This window comes from Poecile atricapillus, chromosome 2 (genome assembly GCF_030490865.1).
Source record: "Poecile atricapillus isolate bPoeAtr1 chromosome 2, bPoeAtr1.hap1, whole genome shotgun sequence".
Classification (NCBI taxonomy): Eukaryota; Metazoa; Chordata; class Aves; order Passeriformes; family Paridae; genus Poecile; species Poecile atricapillus.
Window position 1 is genome coordinate 78864159 of NC_081250.1, and position 22984 is coordinate 78887142.

At 34.9% G+C, this 22984-nt stretch overlaps 1 protein-coding gene across 1 annotated transcript in view; it reads left to right on the forward strand.

Moving 5' to 3' along the window:
- DNAH5 (dynein axonemal heavy chain 5) overlaps positions 1-22984 on the forward strand; it is a 119374-nt gene that overhangs the window by 32037 nt on the left and 64353 nt on the right. Inside the window, 19 exon segments of the mRNA XM_058831887.1 lie at positions 1538-1700; positions 2149-2391; positions 3302-3492; positions 3575-3674; positions 4949-5073; positions 6395-6596; positions 7486-7721; positions 8925-9143; positions 9860-9922; positions 10841-11079; positions 11899-12139; positions 12609-12808; positions 13617-13770; positions 14435-14598; positions 15265-15421; positions 16896-17108; positions 17907-18131; positions 21052-21224; positions 22327-22505. Coding sequence (XP_058687870.1) covers positions 1538-1700; positions 2149-2391; positions 3302-3492; positions 3575-3674; positions 4949-5073; positions 6395-6596; positions 7486-7721; positions 8925-9143; positions 9860-9922; positions 10841-11079; positions 11899-12139; positions 12609-12808; positions 13617-13770; positions 14435-14598; positions 15265-15421; positions 16896-17108; positions 17907-18131; positions 21052-21224; positions 22327-22505 — 3487 coding nt within the window.

Consider the following 22984-nt stretch of genomic DNA (forward strand, 5'->3'; position numbering starts at 1 on the left):
ACCACAAACATGTAAATTGTTGGTTAGAAAGCTGATTAAGGTCATAATTAAATTGAATGTCAGAATAATTTTGTGAGGCTATAGTAAGGTATTGCATTTTAGGTTATAATGTCTAATACGTTTTCTCCTGAAATAAACTTTTGTTTGATAGAGACTGTAGAAAATCAAGTAGATAATCCCCATTTCTTTTCTCTTGTAGCAATAAATATTACAAATGAAAGTTTTAATTATCTTAGTGTATTTAACTCTTTGGCCTTTTCTCTTTTGGCCATTGTAACAACTCACCCTGTTGTTAAATACAGAGTAAAATTTAAAATAATATTATATGAAATGAATAGTAGTTTGCAAGCCTGACAATCCATACTTGTTTTTGTTGATCCTGCTGCTACCTTCCTCATTGGACAGGTACTAAAATGTATATTCACTAAGGTAAAAATATGTGAAAGTGAGCAAAAAACTTCTATTCACGGCATGGTAACCTGAAAACTTGAACAGCTGCATAGAAATTACACACATAGCAGTTACAATGGCCAATTGAGTTGAGTTAGCAGAGTAAGTGGTGTAAAAACCCCAGTTATGGGTACAATGAAAATAGTAACAGTTTGTAAGCTAATTGTAATTTTTCATTAGAAGGGACTAGACTTCTGTCACCTAACAGGTGTCTTAAAGTTTCTAAAGAAATTACTACAACAAAAATAATTACCCAGTGAAAAAATTCCAGAGTACTTTGTTTAGTGTTGCTGTGATACTACAAATCACATCTGCCTTCTCTCTTAACAGAACTATTAGGAACGCCAAAGATTCTCTTAAAATTTGGAAATGGCTGAATATTTCAAATTATTGATTTTTAATTAAACAAAAGTAGACATATTTGTTTAAGCAGAATGAAATATAAAAGAACAAAGTAAAAATTAAAAGGCCATTATAGATAAAGATTATAGTTAGCTGAAGAATACTTGATTGATCATGATGTAAGTATTGGAAAATAAAAGATGCATAATACTGTAATAAGATTCTGAATTTTATTTAATCTCATTCTTTGATTTCTTCTCTCTCCAGTTGATAATTTTCATGTTTATTTTAATAATAAATGCAGCTTGTATAAATTTTATCTTCTATTTAGCTTTAAATGGGAAATATGATTGGCTAATACTCATTATGACTCAGCCAATTAATGTAAATTGGCAATGATTAAAAGAACTGTTGAATTTCCCATGTCTACATTGAAAAGTTAAGAAAATTAAGAAACCCTTGCCTTTAGGAGCCTTTTAATGAAACTAGGCTTTATAAATATTGATTCATTATATTAACTAATGAATCATATGATTTAAGAAAGAAGCCAAAACAATGTTGAAAGACATTTATGATGACTTGATGATACCTAATATTTTGGAAAAAAATTAAAATTAATGTTGTATATAGATCTGGTTTTCCAAAATCTTAGGCCTTGACATTTGTGTTAATAAAGGCTGCTATGACTGTGAAATTGACATGAGAACTGTGACAATAAGAGCATATTGTTTTGGTTTGATAACAGGAACTCTGTATAAAAGGTTCTCAGACTTTACACTTAAAAAGCTCACTGGTGGAAGCCTCTGCTAATGATCTGATTAACATGTTACTTGACACTGAGGAACAGGTCAATAAAGAAGATGAGAAGTCAATTGAACCCAGTGGTGAAAAAAGGGACAATAGCAGAGGTAAGAAGATTGTATTGTATTGCGTTGTGTTGCGTTGCATTGCATTGCTTGGTGTTTGTTTCTTTTTCATGATGATAATTTGCTTTGGGGTACATTATATCTTAGGTGACTGAAATACTGAATGGTATCTAATGTCTAAAGACTTTTCCTCGAATTTGCCTGGATAATGAATAATCAAACAATCATTTATCATCTACAAAATAAGTTGATATTATTTATCTAACTTGGATGTTGAAATAAATAATATCTGAAGTTTGACGCTAATCATGCCAGTTTGTACTGAAGAAGAAGGCAGATAGGAATAAAAGACCTTTTACATTGAGGTGCAGATTACAGATGAGTAATTCTGTACTTCCTTAAAATTATTTCAGCAACCTGTGGAGGTGTTGCTTTATGGTACTTTCAAGTCCCTTAAGTAAACTTAACTAATGGATTTATGTTGTTTTAGCTACAGGAGAGGAAAGAAGATCAAAAAGCTTGACTTCCTCACAAAATTCCAGTGAGATGTGGGCTGGCTTGTCTCCTACAGCAAAGAGGAAGAGAATTGATTTAGAAAAATTAGAGGAAGATGCCAATGAACTGCTTTCTTACTTCAATAATCGTAACATTGATGCCCTTTTGAAAGTCATACGAAACACTCTGGAGACCATCCGGAAGCGCATTCATGCATCATCTACCATCAATTTCTTAGGTGGTTGCATTGTAGTACATTGCTCTTTTAAGCTACCTAAAGAAAAATGTAAATGTAATATCCCATAACTATATAAATAAGAGTCACAAGTGTAAAAGAAGGGAAAACAAAGGGATTTTGATTAAGCTGTCTTGTTAAGTTACATTGTGTGTTTCCAAACGTATTTTATTCTTGTGACAGTAGGAAAGTGTCATTACAATGCTGTTTTTCTTAGGAGTCACTGTACTGTTCTGGAGCCAATATTACATTTGGAGCTAGACTTGATAGATAAGTTTCTGATAAGACCTTGATAACTTGATAAGTTATCACTTAAGTTAAAAGTTATCAATTATTAACTTGACAAGTTAAGACCTTGATAACTTGACAAGATCTGTTTGACCTTGCCTTTACAAATAACTCCATGAAAAAAAATAGAGGCATCTTTTTTCTCTTACTAATTGCCTTCAGGTATTTCCATACATGGTGATGGAACACTGTTTTGAAGTGTTTTATTGCCACATGCATTCAGAAACAAAAATAAGGGCAGTTGTCTTTGGTCTCTATAGTTTATAAGGCATACAATACTATGAGACTCTAAGGAGCTTCTGTGTCCAGTTTAATATGCTGGCTGACAGCCAGATATCAAAATTGTCTGCTAAACAGAGTTTAGCTGCACAGAACCGGTTGAAAAGGAGCTTCATGGAGAAAAATAGGTTTGCACTCACTTTTTAGTTGTGCTGCTGTAAAGTTTAGCAGTACGTCTTTATAAATTACTCAGGAATACTTTTTCCCTTCAGAAATTACACTCAGTACTCTACATTAGGAGATATATTTGTTGATTTCTATTAAAACAATGCCTAGTTTAATGTCTTGAAAAAATATGAACAGCCTTTCATTTTGTTTTTTTCTTCTGTTTTTGTCTTTTATTTAGAAAATCACAGTATGTCTAAGCAGAAAAAAGGTGCTCATCCTATAATTAGGACCAATATTAACCTATCTATCCCTAATATCATCATGACACCCTCTTTGGATGAGGTACAGCAGACACTTAATAAAGCTGTAGATAGTATTGTGAAAGTAATGAAAGGAGTTCAACAGTGGAGTAAGGAGAGAATATCCAAGGTTGGTGTCTTTAACAGCCTTACTTAGAACGAATGCTGCAAAACAGCTGCAAATAAAAAAATAAATGTTATTCTCTCTTCAGAAGAAAGTGTTAGAGACAAAAGTTGTTCTCTTGCGGTGTGGGAGCAGAGACAGCGATTCTGATGATGGGATGAAAGAGACCGGAAAGAAAAACATCCATGGTAATGATAAACTGACATCACTAATTTTCAGTATTAGGAAAATGTGATTTATACAGAATATATTGGAAGATATTAATTACAGAATGCATCAAAAACAGTTTACTTAATAGATTTTAAACAACCTCATAGATTTTAAATTACCTCAGAAAGAAATCTCTTTCTCATTAGAAATCAGTTTGCCACTTGTCCTTCTGTGGATTTGGGTTAGGGGATTTTTTTGTGCTTCTTAAAGAGTTTTACTGCTTTGGGTTATAGCATATATATTGTTTACAATTATAGTCACTTTTGCTACAGAATAATTTTTCATGATTTGCCGGTGTGGTTTGTAATTTGGCACGTTCAAATGGCATCTTAGAACTTGTCCTTACCTTTCACAATACTTGGTATTGAATAAAAACGTCTATGTAAATTGCGATATTGATGTATAGAGGATTGTGTAAAAGATTGAATAGAGTAGAACTTCTAAAAGGATTTTCATTATTCTGTTTTCTGACCAGACATTAAGTTATTGAAGTCATTAGTTCAAGGAAATTTAGAATGGCATCTTTGTGTTTTTCGTCTCTGAAATGGTTTAAAATCAAGCCAAGTTAATTGTTCTACATTGCACCCAAGATAATAAAAAAATACATTTAAGTCTTTTTAGGTTAGCTCTCTCTTTTGCACTGAAAAAGTAGGGCAGTAATATTTGAACTGGTTAAGAATTAGTTTAACTGGTTAAATTCGTCTTTTAAAACTAAGAATTTTGCTTGCAAGAGATGAAATAAAAAATTATGATGAAGTCAAACTTGTGGATATTTGCTAACTGATGGACTTTTTAAAATCTTTATTCCTTTTTTGGGGATTGGTTATGGTCATGTCACAGTTAATGTTAATTTGTATTTCAAATAGTCAATTGTGAGGTATTTCAGAAAATAAAAATGGTTAGTGCTGATATATAGGTAAGCAAATGCTGGTATATAAATAAATCACTTAGGTGAAGCATACAAAATAAACCTTGTGGAGGCAGCAGGGAAGAGGAAAGATTCCCTTTGAAAGATTGGAGTGGAACTTGTTCCAAATTTGACAGGGTGCCTAGATGGAGCAATTTTACTAAAATGGGATGTTTATGAATTTATTTTTGCCTCCTTAACTTCTAGTTGCCTTTAAGAACACCTAACTTTAAAATTCATGCTTATTGAAAAAATATGGTTTTGTCTATAGGAATTTACTTCTCCTAACCAGTATGTCTAAGCCTGCTTTTATATTTGAATCTTCTTTTATAGATAATGTATCAGATACAGCATCACTCAGTTCATCTGACCCAGTGCAAAGCTACAACTACTTCAAGAATGTTTCAGAGAACAAAGAAATTATTAAATTAGTATCTTTACTCAGCAGTGCCATCAATTCTACAAAAAGGGTAAGACAATTGAGATGTTAATTTAATATCACTATCCAAGGGATTTTAATATATTACTTTTAATATCCTTGGGTAATAAGGGTAGGCATTTAAGGCTGTGATTAAATGTAATAATGAAAAAGTTTAGGATAGTGGATGGAAAACATGTGTCTGAAAATTTGCAAATATTCTTTAAAAGTGTAACATGGATTAAGTGTACTCTGTTCCAAGATTTGGGATTTTGAGTATTGCATAAATTAAAGCATAATAAAAAACTCTAAGTGTAGTTGTGTTGTGTGTAGCTAATGAAGCCAGCATGATTTCTGCCACATTATGAAGAGATTATGAAGGTTTTTAAAAGAAAACTGGATGTCAGATTGGCATTTGTTAAGTGCTGCATAGGATTTGCTAGTGTAAGTTAGGATTTATCTTAAAGGATATGCATAACTTCTTTGCCTTGTTCTTATTCTATGCACTCTTTAGTAAACTGTTTTTCTTTAGGGAGCTCTGCATCAGTTTCTTCTGGGCCTGGTCCAGTCTTTTAAGAGTCTTGCCATGTGAAACTCTTTGACTCGAGGTCTTGTAACTTCAGTGGTACTAAAGCACAACTACCAGGCTGGTTCTGAGTAGTTGATAATGGTGGACAATTATCATGGTATTTTGTAATACTGTAAATTTTTATCATTTAGCCAGCTTTAAATGCCTGCATGTACTATATTTATCATAAGTCATGATGTGGATTATCTCTTGTAGCACTCATCTCTCATTTACTTGTTTAATTAGAGGCAGTGATGATTTAATTTTAACTTTCTCATTTTTCTGAACTCCTGAGAACCCAAAAAAAATTCTCTTGCACACTCATTACATGATATTCAAATCAGAGACCTGAACTGAGTGTAGAAATTCATGTTAAAAAAAGATTGTCTCATAGCTTCATTATTTCAGAATGAATTTTTCTTGTTATGTTGGGCCCTGGAGCTCAGGTTTCAGTTTCTAGCCCAAGAAATGGCAGGGAAGGACAAGTGTACTGTATCCTACCTTTAAACTTTACTTCCCACTGATTCCAATGATTTTGTTGACTGAAGATTCACTTAATTGGAAAATGTTTAAGCTAATCTGACAAATTGAATGTGATTAACATAGAGTTTCTGACACGATGTGTGATCAGTAATGGAACTTATTTTAGCATAAATTTACCAGCAGCCTTTTTTTCTGTGAGGTGATTCAACCTGCTTCACTATGGCATTTGTAATGTACTGTAATGAGCAGCTGCCAAGAAATTGTATGTATGCTATATACATGATGCTGAGAATCTTTCTTTGAACTTGTGAATGTCTTTCAGAAAGTTCTTACAGTTTTGGAGAGTTTTAGTTGTTACCACCATATATGGCAGAGGGACAAGGAGGAAGCCATTGATAAATTAATGGTGGGAAGCCCATCACTCTCTGAATTTGAATCTGAAATTCTGCATTTCCAAGACCTGGACCTGAAAATAAATTCTGAGCCTGAATACATCTGCGTGGGAGCTATTGCACTGTACACTGGTAGAGTTCAGCTTCTCTCCAGAGATATGTACTTTCTAACTCCGGTAGGAAGGAGAGGTGTGACAGTTTTGGACGGGTGAGCTAGATTAAAATGGAAAGGAGAAAGGGAGAGAGGAGGGCTATTAGCTGTTTTGGCTGTAAATGCATGCAAGCAAAACAGTAACACAAGAATTTCTGTGAGGCTCAGCTGGAGTTTATTACCTCACCTGGATACTTCTGCTTACTTATGGGGTGGATGGTAAATGTTTGCTCATCCTTCTGTCACTGATTCCCACAAGTACATATTTCATGGGAGTAAGATAATGAGTTTATATTACTTTTCTCCTTGCCTGGCTGCATGCAAAGATAGCTGAACCCCCTTCTATCTAACAATTCCACCAATGCTATAACCAAACTTTGTTTCTTCAGCTTTCATAATTAGACTCCTAATTTCCTCCCCACATAATTTTTTAAAGATTAATTTTTGAAAAGATTTTAGACTTAGATGAGAATATGAAACAATTCATTAGTGATGTATGCAACAGAAGTTGATATAATGGTAAATGAACCAGATGACAAGTATGGAGTCCAGCCTCAACTTTCCAGTAGATACATCCTAAAAATATCTATGATATCTAACATCTATTAATGGTTAATGTTATTAGATTATCTTTCCAGTAGAAAATATGATAAATTCTGAGAAGAATAGGAGGAAAGCAATTGTGAATAGCAAGCAATTTTATAAACCACTTCAAGGTGCCCATGTGATTTTATCACCTCTGTATGTGAAGGGTTAGACCAAAAAACCAGAACTGGGACTGAAGAGAACACATGTAATGAAAAAGATTAAAAGTGCATCTTAAAAGATATCTACAATATCTAATATCTATTAACTGTTCAATATTTTTAGCTGATCTGAAGCTAGCACTGAGATCAGAAACCAAAGCCTGGATGACTTTGCTGGGGTGTCATTGCAATAAGAAGTACAGAACACAGATGGAAGCAATTTTGACTTTTATAGAGGAAACTGGCAAGAAGTTAAATCACAGCATCACGGACCTGGATGATATCAGAATAGCCATGTCAGCTTTAAAAGAGATCAGAGAACTACAGATTTCTATTGACTTTCAAATTGGCCCCATTGAGGTAGTGAGTGGGAATATTACATGTATGGGTACTGTTTAAGAGAGCAGTTATTTTCTGGGTTAAATCTTAACAGTGAACTTTGAAAATGTATGATTTAATATGTGTTGAATGTTGACTGACAGGCCTGTTGTGTTCCTGTAAACCTTTTTGTGTGAAATTCTGATCTGGGCAAATGTAAACTTGCTGAGGTGAGAGGTGGCTTAGTGAACAGTGCAGAAATTGAATGATGTAGGTAAGAGGAAGATGAAAGTACAGGTATTGAATGCAAGAAATCTTTTCATACTTTGTGGAAGAAGTCTGTGTATGAAAAGAAATGAGATTCCTATTTTTGTTTTTTTTTAGCTAAGCTTAAAGAGAAGTAAAAAGCTAATGTTAAGCAGACTATACAGGATTGATTGCTTTCATCAGCTATATAGGTTAAAATAAATAAAAGCAACTATCTTCCTTAAAGGAGTTAATGTAATAGAATGCATTTACTGAACATCTGACAAACGGCAGACTTAAAAACAGATGGTAACTGTTTCTCTGCATTCCTGACCAGAGTATTTATTTAAGAATGCTATAATGTGGCAAAATGCACCACTGATTTCTCAGTAGAATTCTTTTTTCTAAAACAAGTTTATGATTCCTCATTGCCCTTAATTTCATTATAAGCTTCCAATTCTGCAAGCAGGAGCCTTGAGTCCCCAGGCACAAGAAGCAACACTTGAGGTTTTTGAAAGGGAGGTTGACATACTTTCCACATAGTGTTGTAGTAGACAAAGCGTTTCCATTTTTGCAATTTGGCTACAATTTAATCAAACTGGAAAGCATGAATGGAAAAAATTCCACTTCATACAAAATTTTCAAATGACAATGTTATGCCACAGGTTCATTGCTACCCTACCCTGAGCTAATTTATAGAAAGTGAATTTAAGTTGTATTTTAATGAAAATTCACTAAGGGTTTTCAGTATGTGGACTGTTCATATGTTGGTGGTGGAAGTGGAAATCAATGGTCTGTGAAAAAAAAAAAAATTCAGATGTTTCTTCCAGTTTGGTATCGGTTTGTTAGATTTTGATAATGGCTATGCAAAAAGAACGGAATTTCTTTTTCTAACAAACCATTCTCCATTCTTAAAAGTTGAAAATGTTACCATAAATACATGTTTGCAAAGTTAACTGAAGTTACCATTTTCTGTATCTTGATCCAAATTTCTGGCAGGAATCCTATGCTATGTTGAACAAGTATGATCTACTTGTTGACAAGGAAGAGACAGAGAAGGTGGACACGTTGCACTACACTTGGGAAAAACTGCTAATCCGTGCAAATGAAGTGCAGAATGAGCTTGTTGCTTTGCAGCCAAACTTCAGAGGAGAGCTTATTAGTGCTGTGAAGACTTTTACTGAAGACTGTGCACAGTTCTATTCAGATTATGATCAGGTATGTGTTTCTATTTTATTGCTTTAGAGACATTTTTAAGGACCAATGGGGCATGGAATTAATTAATGGGATGGGCCTCTGCTGCTGAATAGGTTTATTCTTGCTAAGATGGTGTTTGAGTTTCAGTTCAGGACAGGTTCGGTTAATGTTTTGTATGTGAATGACATAAGTAATGCAGGTAATCATCTTAAAAATTAAGAATTGAGATATTTAAGGTTTTTGAAAATATCTAGTTACCATGAGCAAATGTGAAGAATAGGATTAATGATAAATTATGTTAGAAAGAAGAGTTTTCTGATGCTGGATACATGTACAAGTGACTTACACTCTCACATTCTTTTTCATTAGAACATAAATGAATGAAGCTGAATTAATTTTGTATAATCTTTTAAGTAATGCTGACTTTTACTCAAAAAGTGAGCTATGATTTCCTAGCTTTTACAGTGTAATGAAAAATTTCTGCATTAAAAATACAATTAGTTGCCTTCTTTGTTTTTTTTTTAAAATCCTTTTAAAGAAAGTGTTTGTTCTAGTAGGTTAACTGTCATCTCTTGGTTCAGCTGTTATTTGATCTGGGGAGGGGATATCTAGGCTGCAAAAGTGTTTGAGGTCAGCCCTTAGAAAATACTGATTAGAAAGAAGATGTGGTTATTCTCACTCTCTAAATTACTGTTTTGTTTTCTGGTTTGTTTGTTTGGTTTTTTTTTTCCTTTTAGAATGGGCCAATGGTGGTTGGTTTAACACCTCAGGAAGCCAGTGACAGGCTTACTATATTCCAGGTACTGTTAATGCTAAGACATAACTTAATACTTACGACAAGTGAGCTAGCACCTAAAGGCTCTGAGAAGGAATCTCAGTTGCTGAATGAACTTTCATTGATAGATAGGGTTACTGATTTGGCAAAGTCTGTTTTGTCTTAGTGAAAACTGAGCTGGAATTTTTCTATGCATTTGCAAGGGATACTGTTTAAATCTAAATTTTTTAGGAGTTAACAGAAAGGCTGCATAGATAATGAGTAATGATTACTAGATACAATATCCTGATGAGAACCTTCCCACATGTTTAGAGTATTTGGCTATAAGCTATTCTTCTGTTCATTATTGTCTTTATTTTTTTGGTTGAAGTCTATCTTTATATCATTATTAGTACCTATCCCTGCAATAACAACTTTTAATGCTTTTCTTTTTCCCATAATGTTATTCATTTGACTTCCTGCTATGTTCCCTGAGTTATATTACAATTGACAATTAAATTATTATTATATAGTTTTTCTTTGCTGCTTTAATGGTAATAATTCTTCCTTCAACAGTCAATAAAAGATTTGCACAGTGTATTCGGAGAGGTAGAATTTACTATATCCACCTTTTTTTGCTTTGTGTGTCATGCTTCACCTCTTTCAAGTGCAATTTTAGCATTTATTGTTCTGTCACTGAGCCACATGAAGTAAATGGCTTCCCTGTCAGTTTCTAAAGATGTACCTCTAAGCTAGCTAAAAGTTACCTTTCTCAAGAAAATTGTTGAAAAAACTGTTAACAGTGTAAGCTGTTACTATTTCTCTATATCTTTCTATTATTTCCTAGATTTTAGTCTAATTCAGCTCTAATCATCATTTTGGATCTTTAATATTTAGTTATTTTTATTAGCTTTTTATTTGTTATTTTTTAGTTATTTAATTTTTTTTTCTTTTTCTTTCTTAGAATCGATGTGATAATCTCTTTCGGAAATATATTACTTGTACAGATGGAGAAGATCTTTTTGGTTTGCCAGTTACTTGGTGTCCTCAACTTCTTGAAATAAATAAGCAACTGAATCTGTTGCAGAAACTCTATAATCTATATAACAGTGTCATTGACACAATCAATGGTTACTATGATATTCTTTGGTCAGAATTAGACATAGAAAAAATTAACAGTGAACTTATGGAATTTCAGAACAGGTGAGAAACTGCTGCTGTGTTAAAGTTGTCTAAAGTACTTCTTGAACATGGTTATAATTGGTTACTACTAGTAATCATATATGAGAATGTATTTGTTTATTGAGACATGAAAAATGTGAATTTAAGTTGTAAAATATATCCATTACCAACATCATAAAAGAATTAGATTCTAAAGAAAAAATTAAATTCTAAATGTTGAGCATTATTGTTCCTTAGACAGATTCTTTGCTATCTTTTTTAGTAAGTTTGGAATATATGTTCAAATTGTTATTTATTTTCTTCATGAAGGAAAGTTTCATCTTTTTGTTGTAGTATTGTTGTTCATGAGAGACAGATTTATGCTAGATGTCAAAGGCAGGTTTTTTTGAATTGCTGAATGTTTTTTCTACAAAATGGGTTATAGTGCATGCATAGAAGACGAACTTTTCATCAAACCAGGAATCCAAAAATTTAAAGAACTAATCCTTGAAGAACAGGGTTTTTCTAGAGCTCAGAACAGTGCATACCATCAGTCTCACTGAAAGATGAAATCAAGATGTAGATAGAACATTTCAAATGGTTTTGAAGATAGCTTGCAGAAAGTTATTAAAACTATGCAGCTACACTCCTTAAGGGGAGGCTGTAGGTGCCTACCCAGCTATCAGTCATTGAAATAGACCAGAAACAAATTTTCTCACATGGGGAAGCACATACAGAAGCTCCATATTACAGGTAACTTGAATTTGTAAGGTGTGTGTTCTGCTGTTAAAAAAATATACTGTGGTTTTAAAGGAAGAATAATAGAAACCTTTTGAAAAAGCTTGCTTTATCTCAATGTAGGTGCCATAAGCTCCCTCGTGCTGTAAAGGAATGGCAGCCTTTTCTTGACCTAAAGAAGACCATAGAGGACTTCAGTGAATGTTGCCCATTGCTTGAGCACATGTCAAGTAAAGCAATGATGCCTCGACACTGGAAGCAGATTATGGGTCTCACTGAACACAGATTTGACATGGAGAGTGAAACACTCAAACTGAGGAATTTAATGGAAGTTCCACTATTAAGATATAAAGAGGAAATAGAGGTATGGTGAAGGAAGAAATATGGATACATGAAACCAACAATCTACCCTCAACAATAATGTAGGAGTAACAGTAGCAAGAAGGAAATCAAAACATTTCTGTAGAAAGAATAGAGAAATGGACTATCACTTCAAGTTTTTGTATAAAATAATGACACAAATATATTGTGGTGTCAACTTCTATTTTTTGAAATCATGCCATTTGGCCCAGGAGCTAATTTGTGAGGATACCTTGCTTTGTGACATTAAACATATGAAAAGTAATCACTATGTTTTTATTTTATTTCCCCCAGAGTTGATTAAATTGTGATGTGGTATACAGATTATTAGCTATGTTGTTTGTATATCTGACCTTTCCATTAAATAGTTGCTCATGAGCCTAATGTTACCTAGTGTTAAAGGAAATAAGAGCTAGATTCGTATACCAGGGACTTAAAGGATTAATTGTTTTGACATCCTGTTTATTTAAAAGGATATCTGCATAAGTGCTGTGAAGGAGAGAGACATTGAGCAGAAGTTAAAACAAGTGATAGCTGAATGGGATAACAAGATGTTTATCTTTGCAAATTTTAAAACTCGTGGGGAACTTCTTTTAAGAGGGGACAGCACATCAGAAACAATTGCTACCTTGGAGGACAGCCTGATGATTCTTGGTTCACTCATGAGTAACAGGTAACAGGAAAGGGAGGGAGGGAATGGGGGGGAGAGAGAAAAATATTAGCAAAAGGCTTTGTTTTAGCAAACGGATCTATCACAGAAAAGAAAATAAATAAACATCTAGATAAAAACTAAGAGCTTGCTGGACCTTGAATTTTTAATGGGCTAGTTCTTATTGTATCTAGTGTATCTCCCCAATAAGTTCTTTGGAAAACATGTAGATGCAGCTCAGATTGCCTGAATAAACAGCTGGAAAGTTTTCATTGATGCAAGAAAGTGGGGACATAACTGTGGGAACAGTGCATCCTATGGCAGTCATATTACGGGCATTACAGACACTGCTACTCTGCCCCTGTGATAGGTCATTGTCTCGTGCCAAAGGTACTGAAAATCCCAGTTAAAGTGAGCTCCAGTTTTTCTGGTTTCACATGCTAAAAGACACAGATAAAATAAAGAACACAGAACCTGATCATCAGGCTCAAAAGCAGGAGTTTAGGAGAGTGTAGGAATTCTGTGAATTTACAGCTTTCAAGAGAGTAGTTCCTTTACCTTAGAGTGAAATTGAAGCCTTGTTCCCATCCTACTTCTCTTGGATCAGAGATGTGCTACGCACCTTGTGTACACAGCAGCAAGCTGGAGCTGATTGGATTTAGAGCTGCCAACGAGCTGAATTAAGTTTTTATACTTCCACTTGAAAAACTCTAAGCATAAAAATGAGTCCTCATCCCGTGACTTAAATGCTACTTTTCAAGAGTCTTCTTGTTTTCTTCTTGAAATAATGAAATGCCTCTTATTTATTTATTTATTTATTTTTTTATTGTAGATACAACACACCATTCAAGACACAGATTCAGAAATGGGTGCACTATCTTTCCAACACAACAGATATAATTGAGGACTGGCTGACTGTGCAGAACTTGTGGATTTATTTAGAAGCTGTTTTTATTGGTGGTGATATAGCAAGGCAGCTTCCAAAGGTTTCTAGACATGCCTTTTTTTAGTTTGCTTATCAACATTTTAAGAATAAAATTTAACTGTGATGTCATAACTGATGCAGTAAAATAAACTTAATTTCTTCTAGTATTTAACAAAACTGGTCTTGCTAGGAAATTAGGTAAGCAGTGTCAATGGAAGGCATGGTGTGAGAAAGAATAATAAAATCATGTGATCTGTTTGATCTTTTGATTCCTAGATTGTAAACCTGCTAATTAATATGTATTTAAATACTGTGCCTAGCAGTAGCCTTGTCTAGTAGTACCTGCCACTAACATAGTAGTACCTAGGAATCCTTATCATAAACTTACCTGCATGGCTTTTTAAATTAAAAATGAACTTCAGTTTTAGAAAAAAAATCTCCAAATTTGAAGCTTAAAATCATTTATAATGAATTTTCTGTCTTTTTCTCTAGAAGTGTAAGAGAAAGTACATAGTAGGCTTGACAGCCAAGTATAAAATTTGTGTAATTTATTGTGTAAGCAGAAAGAAATGTGCCTAAGATGAAAAATTTCTAGAAGGCATGTGATTACTAGTAAGAAGATTGCTGTTGAGATTACTGGGTGCTGGTTCTGGAAGCAGGTGCCTTCTCCCTCATTTCTCTTTCTCCATTTCTTCCATTCCACATTCATTGTCATGTTTCAACAGGAAGCAAAGCGTTTCTCTAACATTGATAAATCCTGGGTAAGGATCATGACCCGAGCTCATGAAACACCCAATGTTATTCAGTGTTGTGTTGGAGACGAAATAATGGGACAGTTATTGCCACATTTACTGGAACAGCTTGAAATCTGTCAGAAATCGCTCACAGGGTAAGATTACTGTGAGACCATATTCTTGGCCAGATGGTTGTGCATTGTGTAACTAGGGAAAGAGAAATTGCTCAAGTACTGTCCCATGATCTTTGAAAAGATCATGTTCTTATTCCACTATGAATTCAGCTGAACTGAGCAAACAAGTTAGCAGGATAATGCAACACCTCCAAAGAAATTTCTGCCAATTCATGGATAAGTATTTGATTTGTGGCTAACTCTGGTGTCACTCAATGTCTATCTCTGTTGGAACCAAAGCTGATTTCAGCCTAGTTTCAATCCAGAAGGCAGTCTAGATTTGTGTATCCCATCCACCCTTTTCACAGATCTGGGAGACATTCAGCTTGTTAGATGTAAATAGCAAGTAAAAGAGTTAATGTAAAAAATATTTTATTTCAGTTTAGTTTATTTCCTTTTAATTGTTGTTTAGATTGTAGCAAATAATAAAAGCTTTTCATGAAATGATTTCTGATACTAAGACAGTAGCTTTTAAAGCAGATGCTTAACATGAATGTATAATGGATAAAAATTGTCATTGCTACAGCTAAAATTGTATAATAAATTGTGAGAAATACCACTTTTAAAGTGGAAAGGATGTATAAATTAACCCAAATCACTTACCATCTACCCCCTCCCACCTTCTCTACCAATTTTTTAAAAATGCAGGTATCTGGAAAAAAAGCGCCTCCTATTTCCACGATTCTTCTTTGTGTCAGATCCTGCTCTCTTAGAAATTCTTGGCCAGGCATCCAACTCTCACAATATACAGGCACATCTGCTGAATGTGTTTGACAACATTAAAACTGTCAGGTTCCATGAAAAGGTATGTACTGCTCTCACTTCAGCTTTACATTCCTTCACATTAACCATGTGTGATTCCTGCTAATTTAGAGAGCTACTTGGTTGCATAAGACATTCTACTGTTTTACCTTATTCACCAACTATTTGATGTTGAGTAGGCTTTCTTTATTAAAGACTTGTTTTGTATCCTCATTTATGAGGCTGATGCCTTAAGAGGCTACCTGGAACAGATGCTGAACAGAGTTAAAGGAATAAAGTTGGTATTTATTAAAAGGCCTTCAAAGGATACACCTCGGGCAGTACAAAAGCCTGGCTGGCCATGGCTCTACCCCAGATGGATGCAAGATGGACTTTTTTTAAGTTTTCAAGTTTTATAAGTTTTGTAAGTTTTGGTCCATTTACATATTGAGGTTTATTGTCCAATTACAGCTTCAGGTTATGAAGTCCCATCCTCCCAGATTCTTCTTAATTCACAGTTGTTTATACCTTTACGGGCCTGAAGCTGCAATGGTGTTCTTGGTTCTCAGGCTGGAACAGGATTGTTTTGTCTAACTACCCTGTGAAGAGAACTTCCTAACACTTTATATGAAGTTCAGAGTCACACACTAAGGCAGTACAGAATCTGGAAAATATGAAAGCTAAAACTTAAGGCATCAACATACTAAAACTTCATGTAGAATGGCAAAACAAATATTTGCACCAGTGCTTATATTTCAGAAAAATCCACCCATATGCTGCACTTTTTTCTGTGGCTTCCTCTCAAATAAGCTTTTGAGTCTTTATGACCTTATTTATTTATTTTCATTGACGGTATTTGTATTTTTCCATTCATTTTTTGATTGTAAGAAAAAGTGTATCTACTGTCTCTCCTGTTTCTGAGCTGTCCTTATGCTGCCTTCAGACAGTGTTTGAAGAGCACTTTTCTTATGCCTTTTATAAGAACAGATAGCAACATTTTTTCCTTATGTATGCATTTCCTAGAAGCCAATTACCTTCCCATGCTTTTGAAATTCCTTTGATTGTCCATGTTCCTTGACTTTCCTGTTCTCATTATTTTTGATTCTAAGGCTGTAAATTTGGTAGGCTGTTAACCCACCAGTAATGGGGGAAAGTTTCCTTTATTGTGACTGGAAAGCGGATGTTGTCACAGACTCAAAGAATGGGTCAGGTTGGAAGGGACTACAGTGGGCCTATCTGGTCATCCTGCTCAAGCAGGGTCATCCTAGAGCATGTGTCACAGGATTGCCACTGAAACTTTAGTGAGATCCAGGAATTGTCAATATATTCTGGTTTGTCTCCTTGTTCATGACAGTGTTTTGTTCAAAGCCTTTCTGCCTAGCAAAGTAATGATTTAATAGTCTTTACATTTCATTGAACAAGTTGATATAATTTATTAGTGACTTAACTCAGTTTAATGGAGTGATTGCAGAAAAATATGAATTATTGTAAGGACAGATAACATATCTATAAACACAAGATTTTTTTTCTTTTATTAGATATATGATCGTATATTGTCAATTAGTTCACGAGAGGGTGAGACTGTAGAGCTGACTAGGCCTGTAATGGCTGAAGGTAATGTGGAAGTTTGGCTCAGCTCCCTGTTGAAGGAAGCCCAGCTATCACTACATCAAGTTATTCGCCAAGCAGCTATGGACATCCAGGAAACGAGTTTCCAGATTACTGAATTTCTTTCTACTTACCCAGCCCAGGTAATATCATTGTTAAATGTATGAAGAATTATTCACAGATATGTATCAGTTTCTTTTCTTGTCTTTGCATTTGAAGTTGCAGCCAGTGTTAAATACAAAACTAGCATTCAATTTTATTTGAATCATCTCAATCTTTTAAGTTTCAGCTTCACATAGCTGAAACCAAAAGAAGGTAATTTACCTCAAAGCTCCTATTTAAAAAGGATGCTGATTGCAATAAATTAATGTGATGAAGTTTACACTATTTCTTTATAAGCTTAATAATTGACTACTGGAGGAACAGTAGTAAAATTGTGTGTTTGTTCATATATTCAGGATAGTGCTATGTATTGCTAAAGATTTGAAACTGAGGGTAGTGTTGAGGAAAAATTATTTTTTTTAGTAGAAGCTTCATTTGTGATCAGGAATATTGCTGGAATTGGAATAAAGACTTTGTGAATTACTAGAGAAATTCAAATTGAACCACTAGTTATTCAATGGTTATTTATACATACTTTATATTATTTATATAAAATATATTTGTTACATACAGTATTTTTATATATATTGTAAATTATATTGAGCAGTTGTATAAGCAATGCACTGTAGGCAGTATCTACAAGACTGAAGTAAAGGCTTAACTATGCATTTATGAATGCACTTTGGACACACAAAACATGACCTCTATGAATGCATGGAAAGTAATTTTATACATATAGTAGGAGAACAAACAAGTTCTTCAGTTTTGCTGTGTCTGTGAATGTACATTTTAGGTGAAAGAGAAAAGATTATGAAGTATATACTTCTGTGTTTCCTAAGGTCGGGTTATTGGGGATCCAAATGATTTGGACAAGAGATTCAGAAGCAGCTTTGACTCTTGCCAAGCAGGATAAAAAAGTTATGCGCAAGACAAATCAGTTTTTCTTGGATCTTCTGAACATGCTGATAGATATGACAACAAAAGATCTTAGTCCAGTTGAGCGAGTTAAATACGAGACATTAATCACTATTCATGTCCATCAGAGGGACATTTTTGATGGTCTTGTAAGTATTAAAAAATTACCAATTAATTATGAGGGATTTTCCACATAAAACAATGTGAAATGATAAGAAAATATTATGATACCTATGCACTCCTACCTTATAAGATAAACATTTAATTTCATGATTGTAATGACTATGTGTCCATGTATATGGAATATTATAAAAATGTTGATGTTGCTTCAGTCATGTCTTCTTAGTTTCATTTTAAGTAATTCAGTCTGTTTTCCTCACCCCAAGCAGTAGCAGAATTTCGTAATGTTTTATGTTGCCCACTAAAGTTAAATGCCTCTGTTGCATGATCAGTTAAGGACTTCTTTTTCCTCACACATTTTGTTGCAAGTAATTGTCCTTATTCTGGACTGCATTATGAATTTCTACAAGTAAATAAAATATAGAATTGCAGTACAGTAAAATGTTTGAAGATGAAATCCTCTCTGTTCTAGTTTCAATAACATACCTAATTATTACTTAAGGATTTCTTTATTCTCTTTACACCTTCTCATGCTGACACAGGATGCTAGAATAAGCAAAATGAAAGCATTTAGCTTAATCAAATGTAAAGCTAGCTTTTACCTTGTTGGTTACCTTGTGATGGTTTTAAAGCACTGGCTAAAAAATCACCAGAAAACTTACTCATCTCTTGCTGTGAAATATGGATTAGGAGAAGGGCAAAACAGGCTTAAAATTTAAAAAGAATAAACAAAGTTTATTAACAAAACTACAAGAAAAAGAAACCAGAATAAAACATCAAGAAACCTTTCTTCCCCACCACCCAACTATTCCCTTGTCCAGCTGATGGCAGAGACAACCTGGTGGTTAAAGCAGTCTCAACTTCGCAATAGTCTTTTCATTAGTCTTTGTAGAGAAAAGGAGTCTTCTTTTGTCATTCTGTGGAGAGTTCTCCACAAGAAAAAAAACACTTTTCTCATTACTTCATTTCTCTGATGCCAGGTGCCTGGAGAACTCTGCCATCAAGCTTTCCTCCCATTTCACACCACCCTGAGGTGTGTTCATGGGCCATGAACTCAAGGGGTGTCATTTTAAGGATGAGTTATTCAAAGGCAAAGGTTCTTTTCATCTGTTTCTGTGATCATCTCTGGGAACAGAGGTTTTCTTGTTTTTTCTTGGGGGCCAAATATCTCTATCAGCTCTCACTTCTCTTTCTCTGTTTCCAGCATCTTATGAGATCACGACTGCTTGACCATCTGCTCAGCTTCATCAATGGATTACCTTTGCTTAGATTGCACTTTGAAATATTTAATTTTCCCCAAAATACTCTTTCTTGAATTAAAGGAGTTTTTCAGAATATTGTTGTTCATTTCTATAGCTTCAACAAAAAAAAAAATATTTCAGCTTATTCAGGCATCTCCTTATTCTCTTCCCATCTGAAGCTTAATTCTTTCTTTCACTAACTCTGATAGTTTATGTTGTCTCTCTAAATGTTGATCACTTTCGCTTTCTTCTCTCTGAAAAAGGATTAATTTGCAGGTCTCATCTGGGTAGTGAAAGAGTTAAAATCTTGCCCAGGCCTTGTGGATGGTCCCGTGATCTCTGCTCGGCCAGTGGCTGGAGCTGTCTGTGATGGAAAATTTTCAGTGGCTGCCCTGGGGGATGGGGGCCAGCATCTCAGCAGCCAGGCTAGCCCTCAGAGGCAGCACACCACTGGCCGATGGCTTCCCTCCTCCTACTTGGCAGTCTCTGGTGAAACCCAGCAGTGGCAGAATTCCAGTCGAGCCAGGGACTGGCCTGGCTTGGCAGCACTGCTGTACAGGGCTTGGGGGGCTTCCCGAGGGGGCTCAGCCCTTCTGGGAAGGGACTCCTGTCACTTCACAATCTCCATCCCTCCCCCTGCCCGGGAGCTGCTGGAGTCCGGCTCAGCCCCCTCTCCCCAGGCCGGACAAGGCTGTGGGGGGAGCGGGGCCAGCCGGAGCTCTGTTACCTTTCACAGCCGGAAACTAAAAGAAGAGACCGAGCCTCCCGGGCTTAGGTTTAAAAGGTGGTAGTCACAGGATTCATCTCACATTTCAATGGTCAAAACCACTGTCAGTTCTCAGAAATGGCCAGTTATTGGCTGGTCTCAAGCAGAAACACCCCTCTCCCCCCCCAGTTAGCCTTTTTCTCAAAGCCTTCTCTTCTGTGTTTTTTTACTTTTTTCCTTAAATGCCTAACTATCATATACTATCATAGATGATATCTTATGATATCTTATATCATAAGATGTCCTGGAACTGGTTCTTAAACTAGGCTATCAAGAAAAGAATTGAGTTTTGGCCCATTATTGATAGGAAGGCATTTATATTTTAATTTTTTTTTTTGTAGAATCATTTGTTTCTAGTTATAATCATTTTATGTGAAGTGTAATTTTTAGATACAAACTGATTGATATTTTTTAAAATCCTGTTTTAATATTCAATACAGCAACTGTGACTTATTTTCAGCTCTGTTGAATTCCTTAGGTAGTATCAATACCATGACACTGCCTTGAAATATCTTTTTACCCAATACCCATGTTGTTTCATACAATTCTTATAGCAGTTTATAAAATCAATATCACATGATGTACTTCCAACTAATGTAAAACTAAAGTGGTAGAGAGGACTAAAAGGAATGGCAATTTTAAGGTTAAACTGAAATGACTCTTGTTTGAGGATTATGGACTATTAATCTGTATTTAGAATTTTGACACACTTGTCTAAACCTTGAAGTTCCTCTGCCTAAGTATGTGATTAATCAATAATACATTAGTAATTTTTGTGGTAAATATCCAGATAGGCTCTCCACTATTCTTTTGTTACTAACTTTATGCCTTTCATTATGCTTGCAGTGCTGCCTTTGCATGTACTACTTAGATACCATAATATAAATGTGAAAGTAAATGTTAACCATAAATTCCACAGCTTTGTCTTCCTTCTCTTCTTAGTGCTGCATGCATATCAAGAGCCCTACAGACTTTGAGTGGCTGAAACAATGTAGATTTTATTTTAATGAAGACTCTGATAAAATGGTGATTAAGATGACTGATGTGAGCTTCACATACCAGAATGAATTCTTGGGCTGTACTGACAGGCTTGTCATAACACCTCTTACAGACAGGTGAAAAAGACTAATTTTATTCCTTTACTCTTTTCTACCAAACCTCAGCTTTTACAAGAGCAATTTAGTCATTCCTGTTGGATGTGGCATTGATCTCTACAGAGTTTATCCTTCATGGTCTTGTCAAAGTCAGTAATTTCATATGAAATGCTTCAATATTTTTGTTTCTGTGCCCTATAATGTGAATAATTTCCAACTTGTTTTCTGTCACACGCTTGCATTGGTCCCCACATACATGATGTATTTGACCTTCATACCTATGTAGGTGAAGCCAACATACCTGAGGATCTGATATAGCCAACAGATAAAATATGTAGAGATACAGGACAAAAGTAGGTGTTTACAAACAAGCTAATGAAAAGAGCTAAGGAGGAACAGACAGGAGCAACAATTTTTATTTAGCTGCAGTAGTCTGGAGGTCTTTGATCCTAAAGTATATTGGAAGACTTGTAATCCTATTAACAGAGAGATCTACCTGTCTAACTCAAATAGCATGAAGAATGCTTTATAATCTATCATTGGTGAAATAAGGACATTGTTAGTTTCCTTTTGCTTTCTTTGTTTTTTTTTTAACTATTCCATCCAAAAAAAACCCTAGAGCTAGTCTTGATGTATAATTATTAGCTGGTGTTTTGTTGCATTATGCATAGATGTTTCTTTTATGAAAATGGGATGCACTGTGTAATCGAATTTTAAAGATGGATAAGAAAGGAATGATTAGATGTCTTCCATTATTGTACTTCATGGTATAATGTATTTCAAAAGTACTCCAGATAAAATAACTCAGTATCCAAGCTATTCAAACTAAGATTAGGCAGAACCTCTGTATCTTCTTTCTTCCCTTCTTGTGATCATTCAGTTCACTGATAATTGAGGATTATCTGTTCTTTCACTTCATGTGTGATGAAATGAGCCTTAATATTCCCTGTGTCAGAGATCAAGTGAAGGGATTTTGTCCTTACTGATCCAAATTTTAACTAGTGGAATATAATTTCAGCACTTCCCTTTTCCCCTTTTCTCCTTAAATCAGACCTTGTGTAAGTTCCTCTGGCACTATACAGAAAGACTGCCTGCTGCAGCCTGATTGATTGTTGCCTTTTAGATGTTATATCACTTTGGCTCAAGCTTTGGGCATGAACATGGGTGGAGCACCTGTGGGACCTGCAGGAACTGGAAAAACTGAAACTGTGAAAGATATGGGACGATGCCTTGGAAAATATGTAGTGGTCTTCAACTGTTCAGACCAGATGGATTTCCGAGGACTTGGGAGGATCTTCAAAGGTAAGATGCAGACCAAAGGTAATCTGTTGGCCAAACAGTTTTCTGTTTTCTGGGGTGCACAAAGCACAGTAGAACTAACTGGGATGAGAAAGTGATAGTTCCACTATACTCAGCTTTGGAGTGGCCTAATCTCAAGTACTCTTTGCATTTCTGGAGTCAACAATTTAATAGTATAAAATAGCATAAGAAGCCATTGGAAGGTATCCAAATGAGAGTAAAAAAAAGATGGTGAAAGAGCTAGAGGACATGACTTAAGAGAAACAGCTGAATCAACCATGTTTGTTTTGCTTGGAGAAAGGGAGAATAAGGGGTGCTCTCATTGATGTTTATAACTTCCTAATGAGGGAAAGTGGAAATGGAGGTGCTGATCTCTCTGGGAACAGGACATGGGGGACTGGCTTGAAGCTGCCGTGGATGAAATTCAAGCTAGATATTCATTGAGAGTATGGAAGCACTGGAACAAACTTGCCAAGGAAGTC